General features: G+C 45.0%; 2 protein-coding genes across 2 annotated transcripts in view; both read right to left on the bottom strand.

The window, feature by feature from the left end:
• szt2 (SZT2 subunit of KICSTOR complex) overlaps nucleotides 1–11,358 on the bottom strand; it is a 181,862-nt gene that overhangs the window by 71,303 nt on the left and 99,201 nt on the right. Inside the window, 1 exon segment of the mRNA XM_080734234.1 lies at nucleotides 317–481. Within this exon segment, the coding sequence (XP_080590360.1) occupies nucleotides 317–481 (165 nt within the window).
• On the bottom strand, nucleotides 7,386–8,687 carry LOC308303815 (tryptophan--tRNA ligase, cytoplasmic-like; the record flags this gene model as incomplete). Its single annotated transcript, XM_080748314.1, has 1 exon — nucleotides 7,386–8,687. The coding sequence occupies one exon, from the start codon at nucleotides 8,685–8,687 to the stop codon at nucleotides 7,386–7,388; it is 1,302 nt and encodes a 433-aa protein (XP_080604440.1).

Raw genomic sequence — 11,358 nt, 5'->3', positions numbered from 1 at the left:
CATTTTACTTATGTTTTAGTGAGGAATAGCTTCAGTTAAAAAGTGAGATGTTGTTCGTCCAGACGCTGGAATTTCAACTTCTCTGGGAGGTGTGAATGTCAGTCTCTGTGGGGGGTATTTATATGCAAATATCGTGGCCAATGGCATTGTAATACTAAACAATTGGATTTAATGGTGATGTTAATGTGAAAAAAGAACAGGAAAACTAATTATAACATTTTTTAAAAAATGATTTAATTTGTTTTGCCAAAAAGCAACGCTAGGCCTTGCAGGGTTAAAATGGTGTGCTATGTTGCTATTAGTGTACTACTATTACCTTAAAGTGGTGTGCTATGTTGCTGTCGGTGTACTTGGGCAGGTGGAGGAAGATGAGCAGGTTCTGTTTGAGGTAGTGGGCCACAGCAGGCAGCCAGGACAGGTAGTACTGTGGAAGACTGAACTGCATCACCTCAGTGGCTGGAGAGCCTGCAGGCTGGATGAACTGACAACACAACGGATAAGGGATAAGGATTATATGGATAAGGTGCATACTGTATACATTGCTTCAAGACTTTCCCTTACCAACTTGAACTTTTACCAGTGGATTCCTGTGGGATATGGATTTTGTCGTACCATTTGTATTACTGCAATCCACATTATTTGGCACTTAAAACTAGTCTAAAGCTTTTGAGCTACACATGTTGTTGATCATGTATGCATATTTATATTATGGTAATATAAATGTTATAAATGATCAAGTCACATTAAATGTAATACCTACAAGTCCAAGTGCTTGTCAGGGTGGGGGTCCCCAGTTCAAATATGTTTATTTTGGGGGTCACGGCCTAAAAAGGTCTGAGAACCCCTGGTGGCATTGACAACTCATTCTTATGACTTCCTATCTAGCCAAGCTTTATAAACTATATCTTTTTAAAGAATAAACAATAAAAAAAAGGGTTAGGGTTTAGGTTAGGGTTAGGTGACACCTCTATTTAGAATAATGGAAGTCAATCTTCTGAATAGAGGTGTGTAACCTTGTTTAAATTGGGGTCCCTTTTTACAACTCATACAACATCAAATGACAAATATAACATATAACATGTACTATGCAGACAACATCGTCATAAGACAGTTGGAAAACAACATGCAAAAATCACACCCGTACAAAATGAGTGGTAAAAAACCCAACAGATGTGCATATATCCTCGTATGGGCCGTTCTGTACATAATGTGTATGAGCATGGATCTCCATACATAATTTCAGTAACTACAAGGGCGCCTGTGAAAATCAGTGTTGCTTATAATAAACATTAGTGAAGACCAATTATGTAAGTATATCAACATAGCTTGAACATTGTTGAAGTGGTCCTTTAAGTATGTTTAAACTTACTTGGAAACTAAAATTGCCATAAACAATGCATACTTTAAAACATACTAGTCCCATAGAGCACTGGTTTTACCCGGAATGGACCCTCACGGGTCTGTAACTTGCAGTTGTGGCCGCATATTTATATCATTTTATAGTGTGATGTCACGTGACGCTTGACTAATCCTCAAATCCATTATGTTGTCCAATCAGAAAAGAGACAGATAAAGTCCACTGAACTCAATGGACATTCAGGGTTACTCTAGAAACAAACATAAAGCTGTAGCCTGCTTGCCCCGTTGGCCAACCACACTATACACGCTGAGACCAGGGGCGTCAATTGGGCATGGCAGGGGTATGCAGCTGCCATACCCTGGGTCCAGGGGGGAAAATAAAAGTTACTTTCAAATATAAATCCATGAATGTCTCTTTGCCTATCTGTGCTGGTTATTATGTTGTTCATTAAATTACAGTAAAATAACTACAAAATGTTACAATATGGTCACAGGTATTATAATTATATTCTCCACACTTTTATTCTCCCCATTTTGACAAAATGGTATATTCCAAGGTTCCGCAGGTCAGCTGCACAGGTGAATGCACTTGAACAACCGTTCCAGGCTGCCATATCCAGCCCAAGAAACCATAGAAAGTGGGAAAATAAATAAAATGCTCTTCTTAAAGGAGTAGTTCACCCCCAAAATGACTTTTTTTCTATTGATTACTCATGCCATGGAGAGTAGAGTTCAATAATATTTTTGATTCCGGATGGTGACCCGATGGTGACCCGTTTCGAAACGGGTCACCATCCGGAATCAATGGGGTTTACTGTTATCACATTTTTGTCTTAGGAATGTGACAAAAACCAAAAAATATTATTGAACTCTACTCTCCATGGCATGAGTAATCAATAGAAAAAAAGTCATTTTGGGGGTGAACTACTCCTTTAAAATAAATGTATCATGCCTGTTGCTAAGGTATGGCAACATGACTGGTGTCTTGCACACGCGAAGGCGCACGTGCAAGACACCAGTCATGTTGCCATACCTTAACTTTTTTCTGAACTGACGCCACTGACTGAGACCTTGATAGATAGGGTCCCAATTTAAACTAGAGATACTGTTCCTCAGAAACAGTGTGGGCTTGCTCGTGACCATATTCTACAGCGTGCTAACTGTCATGTGAAGCTCAACCAATACTCCAGCTAACACCACTCCCAGATTTTCCAAACCTCAACTGCACCTCATTGGCTAAGGGCCCTGCCTTTGTACTGTCTGCGACGGAACTCGCTCTATAAATAATGAAGATAACAAAGTGTCCTCGCCTTTCAGGCGAGCTCACAATGAAATAAACGCAACAAAAACGTTCCAACAGAGTTACATACCCGTAAGGATCCATTTGCACTGCTGGTGGTCACACATATCATGAGTGAAGTGTCGAGTCGGAAACCAGCGATTGTCCAAAACCAGAGATTAGTGTCTGTGTTTTATGCCCATACTGTATATAGAGGTATGTCTGTCTGTATATGTCCATAATGTCATCACTGTGTCGCCATACGCAGGCCCCAGAGTATTATGATATTGGGTACTGTACCGAGCCAAACGGCTACAACAGCTCCCCATGCTCTTTGCCAGACCCATGAAATGGGTAGGCCTACATAAGCAAATGTCGGTCTGTCCCTTTTCTATATAAAGGGTATATATGATGATGACATGATGATGACATGCCTACAAAAGGCATGATGTCATAAATGATGATGACAGACAGGGGGTCTGGCACAACCAGGTTGACCTGGTCTAGTTTTTTTTTCCTATCTCTATTTTATGTACCCATCTGAAATCAAATCATAAACAAAAAACTAACAAAAAAAACAACTGAGCAGCGTAATAAAACGCAAAGGTCTCAACCTTTGCTGTCATGTTGATCTCCCACAGACAGTTGTTTACATTCTTTTTCCCTGAAGTCATCTCCTATAACTGCACATTCCTTTACCCAAAAGGCATCACCTGGCTCTTCTTTTGTCTTCCTGTCGTGTATCAACAGATGTCCTAGAGGAACGTCACACAGCCATGTCCTCGTCTCTGGGCTTATACATCGAAGAGGCCTTTTGTAGGTGGTTTGCGTAAGGGGGGCAAGCAGTCTGCACAGGCTCGCTTCACACGGATGCCGCACTGCTTATGCAGAGCCCCAGTTCTTAATGGATGATTTGGTGTGGCCGTGTTCAGCAGAGTCCATTGCCGGTGTGGTAGGTCTTCACCTTTGACATCCCCCATAGGGTCCCAGATGTAGCAATGAGGTCCTAAGGTCTCAAACAGTAGCCAGCTGTAGAGACCGGCCCTCAGGTATAGGGCAGTGACATCCCTCTTACCACCTTAGTGTAGAGGTGGCGGGAGTCAAGTCTTCTTTGGGGTGCGCGCACATATCGCCGTTGTGTCTCAGGGGATGTGCCAGTCATGTTTCTGGGCTCTTTCTCCTCTTGCTGCTGCCGTTATTCATGGCTGCCAGTTCCCACTTGATGTGTTGCGGGAGTCCCGATGGCTCCAGACCATACTGAATAGCTTTTAGCTTGCATAACGTCTTCAGACTCGGACTTAGATCTAAGACTAACCCCACATTGGGCATGTATTTGTATCCGCCGAAAATGATGATGAAGTCTCCCACCATGCAACAGCACATCCCGAACCTCCAAAGCGGGCGCTCCCCCTTGGGCTCAACCTTCTTCCAGGATAAGGTCTCTGGAGTGAATTTCCACATGTCATTAAAAGTCTGGTTCCAGCTATGGCCCCCGAATATGTACAGCTCCCCATTGTAGGCAAAGGCTGAATGATCCTCACGTCCTTCCGGGAGAAAGACCGGCGTGCGCATGTTCAGCCACCAGTCGTTGGTCTCCGTGTCAAACACCCTGATGGTGTTGTAGTAGTGCTGATCCTGGTCCCCGTGGCCACCAAACACAAACATCTTTGTCCCGATGAAGGTTGCAGAGTGACAAAACGAAGCCGGCACGGGAGTGGCATCAATCAAAGACCAGACCATTGTGGCAGTGTCCAACTTGTGGATGTCGTTGGTGTATCTAGTCTGCTTGTTGAAGCCGCCATAGATATACATGACCTTCTCCAAGACGCAGGCCGAGTGTTTGTACCTGGCCTCGGGAAGGGCCCCGTAAACCGCCGGCATGAACCACCTGTGCGTGTCGACGTCGAACGCGTAGAGCACGTTGCAATTGTCCCCCGTGATCGTGAGCCTGTTGCGGTCCTCGGTTATGGTGAAGTTCACGATTCCTCCCCAGATGTAGATGGCGTACTCTATCAGCACAGCCGTGTGGCCCAGGCACATTGAGGGAACCTCGAAGCAGGGACTGTCACCTCCCCTCGCGGCCGTCACCGGGGGCAACTTGTTCCAGCGCAAGGACACTGTGTTGAAGACGTGCACGTCAATCTGTTCCCGTTCGTTCACGTGGTCGTAGCCTCCGAACGAGTACACTTTGTGCCTCACTGCCACCGCAGCATGGCGGGCTCGTTTGGGTCCTCCTTTCGGGTTGACCGTCCAGCGTAGCATGTCGACCAAAAACGATGTAGCAAAGAACGCTTCTCTATGTCAAAGGAATGAGTTCCCTTGTGTCCGCGCTGCTGCTTATATTTACCAGAGTGACACAAACACCATGCAAAGCTTGGCCAAGCCGTGAAGTCGATTGGATTGGTTTGACCAATCGGGGCGACAGATTCCTGCTGCCCTAATATGGCACATCATCCTAACAGCCTCAGCCCTCTATACCAGTGATCTCTCAACTATGGAGCGGTGCTCCTTGCAGGACCTAAGCCCCAACACCTGGCTTTGTCCACTTCCCATACAATTACAATGTTGGCATTCACCAGACGCCCTTAATCCAGAGCGACTTGCAATAAGAAAGGCAATAAATCAATACATCAATACAAGGCAATACTGTACATCAGGGTTCCCCAATAGGCGGCCCGCGGGGGGCTACTGTCTGGCCCCCACCAACCCCAGTAATAATGGCGGTATAAGAGCAGCAACAACACTAGTATATCGTTGTTGTTGGGTGGAAACCTCGTATCTCCAAATGTGTACGTTCTATCGCAAAGTAAAGCACTGCTTCATCATGCAAGGCCGTCACACAAAAGTAGTGAAAACAGCAGATCTACAAGCACACAATGCCTCGTGGTGCGAGGCGTTGTGTGCTTGTAGATCGGCTGTTTTCACTAGTTTAAATCATTTTTAAGCGGTGCAAACTGCTCCTATAAGTGGCTGTGCGTGTGTTTGTAGCCTTTTTCCTCAGTGTTTTGGCATAGTAAAATGTGTGTACGTAGCATCATGTTTGTCTAGTGATGTCATATGTCGTATGTCTGTAGCCTTTTTCCTCAGCGATTTGCCATAGCAAAACGTGTGTGTGTGTGTGTGTGGCATACCCTGTACATCCTAGACTCAAATCCTGGTCTGAAGACTTTATGCAAGCACGACCACCGCTCACTTCACATTGGGTGTGATTTTTTAAATGATAAATGCAAAACGAACGGTTTTGGACATACAAGATTTTCACCCGACGACGACAATATCTGAACTGTCCCTGGAGTAGCGGAAACGCCAACGTCGCCCCCTGCAATGTTGTGGCCCTCGGCTTGGTACCCTAGACATGATTCGGCCCTTGGGGAAAACCGATTGGGGAACACTGCTGTACATCATTACATCAACACCAATGCATCAAATGCATAGAAATAGTAATCTAATCTTATCTATTTATGTGTTCATTTCATCAAGCCTCCTGCTGGCCAATCACAGTGTGCCAGTAGGACCAGGGCGTACAACACACTGTGAGCCGCTTTGTCAAGATGTAGGCCATGTCTAGGCCACGCTTCTAACTAAAAATCACACCCAATGTGAAGTGAGAGGTGGTCGTGCTTGCATAACGTCTTCAGACTAGGATTTGAGTCTAGGATGTACAGGCTATGCTACACACACACGTTTTGCTATGGCAAAACGCTGAGGGAAAAGGCTACAGACATACGACATATGACATCACTAGACAAACATGATGTTACGTACACACATTTTGCTATGGCAAAACGCTGAGGAAAAAGGCTACAGACACACGCACAGCCACTTATAGGAGCGGTTTGCACCGCTCAAAAATAATTGGCATTAAGGGCTAATTTAGGTTAAAACAAAATTAGGATGCCAAGGGTGGAACTAGTAGTTTCAGAGCTTCAGCTTTAACCGTTGTGTAACTCTACGAATGGGCCAGTATGCCGCAGACACTGAGTAGCCTATATGTGCTATATTTTTGAGCGGTGCCAGCCGCTCCATCAAGTGAACGAGTGTGTTTGTCTGTCCGTCCAGGTCTATACGAGCACGGCCTGAACAGCTGCACTACCACCACTGGGTGACCTACCTTCAAGTATCACTGTTGAACAACAGCCGTGGAGTGAATGGACCGTGATTGAACATTGTTCCTCTGGTTCATAGCATCATTCATTGCCAATCACGTCTTTCACTGATTGGCACCATTCACTTCACACTGGGTGTTTTTTTTTTTTGAGCGGCGGTCACAACGCTCCTATACGTGGCTGTGTGTGCGGGTATGTGTGTGTGTATGTGTCCGTCCGTGTCTGTATGTAGCCTGCAGTACCTTTTCTGACCACACATGTTAAGGGAGGGGCGCTGTTGTTCGCACGCACGCACGCACGCACACACACACACACACACACACACATGCAGCCTCCACCGCTCAGTTCACACAAGTGTGATTTTTTTTTAGCGGTGGTAAACCGCTCCATAATCAAGGCTGTGCGTGTGTTTGTAGCCTTTTTCCTCAGCGTTTTGCCATAGCAAAATGTGTGTACGTAGCATCATGTTTGTCTAGTGATGTCATCATCGTGTGTCTGTAGCCTTTTTCCTCAGCGTTTTGCCATAGCAACGTGTGTGTGTAGCGGTGCGACCACCGCTCACTTCACATTGGGTGTGATTTTTATTATTATTATTATTAGTGTGGTTGTACTTTTTTTTTACCATATCTACTGCATATTTTTCATTCTTGAGTTAAAGGCCTGAGAGTCATGAACTGCTTGACCATCTCATCAGTCACTAGTCTTCGTCGCTGTGCGTGCTCATGGACGATCGGCTGCAGGGTTTCAACGAGAATGTTCTTCAGCTCTCCTGTGAGCAGGGCTCCGCTGGCGTAGTCCCGCCTGATCTTCTCCAGCTGCGCGTCGTCTTCCAGGAAGAAGGTCAGGTACATGTAGGACACGTCCACTTCCGGGTCGCCGCCGTGCTCCCTGTGCTCGTCCACCGTGTCCTTCCCCCCGGAGAAGGCGTACTTGTTTATCTTCCTCTTGATCTCCTTGGGCCCGTCGGTGAGGAAGATGGACGAGTTGGGGTCGCTGGCACTCATCTTGGTCTGAGCCCCCTGCAGGGCAGGGAAGAAGGTGGAGTGCAGCAAGGCCGGCTTCGTATAGCCGATCTTGGGGGCTGCGTCGCGGGTCATTCTGAAATACGGGTCCTGGTCTATGGCGCACGGGATGAGACACGGGACGTTTGTTCTGCCTCTGAAGATCTGGGGGAACGAGCTACTGAAGGACGGAGCGGCCTGAACGGCTGGGAAGCCAATCTTCCCGATGCACTCACTCTCACACGTGAAGCCAAAGATGCCTCTGACTTGGTTGCACGTTACCACCTTTTGGATCTTCACCACGTTCGTATACAACTCGGGCGTCATATTGTTGAGGTTGGAGAAGATGAACGTCTTGCCGACGTCAAAGCCACAGGCGATGATGTCCTTGGCGTTCTCTGTGGTGTAGCGCCGGCATTCCTCCAGCGTCAGGTCCTTCCACAGGTATTTCTCGTCGTCCGTCATCTGGACGACCAGGGGGACGTCGAAAACGTCCTGCAGCCACTTGGTGAAGATGAACGGGACGAGATGTCCCAGGTGCATGGCCTCCGACGAGGGCCCCCGGCCGGTGTAAATGTAGAAGCGCTTGTCCTTCTCGTATGCATCCAGCAGTTGATGCACATCTCTGTGGGAGAAAAAGATTCCTCGTCTTAGAAAGCGGTGTGGCTTCCTCCGCGTGACTTTCTCGAAGCGGTCCAGCAGCTCCTGGTCGATCTTTTTACTACCGAACCTCACTATGAGCTTGTCATAGTCAAGCCCCTGGGCGCTGGTGGTGGACACATTCCATGGGTCGACTGTGTCTTCCGTGATCTTCAACTTGTCCATGACTTCATGCATCTCCTCTGCAGAGAGAGTCATTTGTGACAAAGACTCCTTTTCTTTCAGTTGAATCTCAAATCTCTCCTCCTTTGATTTCTCCCTCTGTTCCTCCATGTCTTCCATTTTCGCTTCAAGACAGAGACTGCAAGATGGCAAGAAATATCGCTGCCCCTACCATGTCAAAGTTGCTGCTCGCTGATTGGACAGAATATGTTGATAAGGTGACGCGTCTGATCCATATATGGTGTGCCGTTGAGATCCGAGATCAGAGTTGGAGATTCTCGGGTGCGATGGTTGAATCTGAACATACCATGGGAATGGTATCTTGGTGATGTCATGATGACAAGTCAAGTCATATCCAATCTGGAATCTGCATATATGGGCATCTCCATATATGGGCATCTTGACATATGGGCATCTCCATATATGGGCAACCAAGGCTTAATGAGGTTGGTGTTGAGATCTCCATATGTAGAGGTCCATGTAGGAGGGAACAAGCAAGATGATATAGAAAACCATCTCCATATATGGGCATCTTGACATATGGGCATCTCCATATATGGGCAACCAAGGCTTAATTAGGTTGGTGTTGAGATCTCCATATGTAGAGGTCCATGTAGGAGGGAACAAGCAAGAAGATATAGAAAACCTTCGTAACACCTTGATTATGCGGGCAAAAATCCTTGATTTTGCAGGCAAAAATCCTTGATTATGCGGTGAATTATGCAGGCTTTTTATGTGAATTCATGCGGTGAAAATGCGAAACTATGCGACATATGCGGGAACTTGTGGAAGTTGCAAGAAAATGCGAAATTATGCAAAATATGCGGGAACTTAAAACACATATTTATACTGTAGCCTATATACAGTATATATATATATATATATATATATATATATATATATATATATATATATATATATATACCGTAAATCCCCAATTAATCGCCCGGTGGCAAACTGCCGCCGGGTCCCATATATCCGCCCGGGGTCTGACCCCATTTTGCGCAATAAACGCCTGTTTCAAATAAGCGCACGGTCCGTATAAGCGCCTGGGCCGTTATTTGCAATTAATATTATCCTTATTATGTTTTATGTAAGAGCCCGGGCTATTATTTGTTTGGTTGTTTGGTATTATTTGCTATTTATTCAACTTAACTGGTCATTTATGTTGCATGGCAGTGGTGCGCTGAAAACAGCAAATCTGCAAGCTCACAGCAGTGCTGTGACAGCACGTTGCAACGCACCGCACTCGCTGTGCGTCGCTACGGGTCATATGTTGCATGACGGTAATGCGCTGAAAACAGCAAATCTACAAGCTCACAGCCCTGTGAACAGACACTTCTACTTCTAAGCCAAATGTATATGGTGCCCAGCCCAGCCCAGCCCAGTGCTGCGCTACCATATGACGCGCACGCAGGACGCACTGTCTGTCTGTGCGTCGGGGAACAGATTGCCAAAGGACACAAAAAAAAGAGAGGAAAAAAGGACTAAGGAGTCTGCTGCTCTCTGCTCACTGACCACCATTCATTACTGTCTAAAACGTTGCTACAATGCAAAGTTTGCGTGAGTAGGCTACTTTAATGGCAAAACGTTGTGATGGAGAAAGACTGGACAATAACACCAGCTGGATCAGAATAACTCATTACCTGTTGCTGCCTCTTGTTATCCGCATTTTGAAGAAGTAATCCATTATTTTGAGGTTCAAGGGGAATGCAGAAGGCTTAATCATAATGCAATACCATAATATTTTAATGTCAGGATAGTGGAGCTGTTCAGTGGTCATGTCAGAGTCCAGTCAGAGCACCAGCTGCAGGACTTCTACGCTAATTGGGTCGTTGAGTCGACTCGTTGACTACAGAGTCAGACCTAGATGCGTCTTTGCTGGTATGCGGTAATTGATTATTTTGGAGAAAGATTCCCTTAGTATAAATAATAGTATATATATTTTTTTAAAAGGCATTCATACACTCTTGATATTTTTTAAATGAGGTTTGGTCTAATAGATCGCAATGTGCTATTTTCTGGGTGTTCATAACAATTAAAATAATAATAATTCTAACATTTATTATAACATTTTGATTATTATTACTATTATATAGTTTAAGAAAGAAAAAATTACCAAATAATGGCCCAGTGCTGGCCAGTGCCAAAATAAATAAAAGCCTGTTACCAATAGCCGCCTGGTCCCTTTTAAGCACCCGGGGTCCGACCCCATTTTGCGAAATAAACGCCCGGGCTACTAATTGGGGATTTACGGTATATATATATATATAATAAAATTGATAACTATTAATTGAACCACTTTAATATACAGTACAATGACTATTTTGAAATAGACAATCTACAAGCTCACAACATCACTAAAGAGACATGTGTAAATCTGCTAGTTTCAAAGTAGTCAAAACACAAATTTAAGGGTCCTTGAGTGAATTGAGAAATGCAAAACAGACTTTTTACTGCCTTTCATTATTTTCAAGGCAAAAAAGCAAACTTTTGTCAAATATCTGCCATTTAATTAAGAGCATTGCCTCTTCCAAACTCTCCTGAACTTGAATGTTGTAGAAATCCATGTTGTAAGCCACATTGCCTTTTTTATGCTTAGTTTAGTGTGGTTTCAAGTACTGAAAATAGCCGACCTCCAAGATCACAACGCGTCACACGCTATTTTCAGTACTTGATACCAAAAGGCCCATTTCACATTCATTCCCTGCCTCTCTAACAGTATCTGCACGTCCCTGGCTGTTAGGGCATTCACCAAATATTTAAATATTAAAATATCAAATTCAATTTT

The sequence above is a fragment of the Nannobrachium achirus genome, assembly GCF_963921795.1.
Source record: "Nannobrachium achirus genome assembly, chromosome: 1".
In the NCBI taxonomy this organism is placed as follows: Eukaryota; Metazoa; Chordata; class Actinopteri; order Myctophiformes; family Myctophidae; genus Nannobrachium; species Nannobrachium achirus.
The sequence above is the reverse complement of the archived record's forward strand: the minus strand, read 5'-3'. Positions and strand labels throughout refer to the sequence as shown.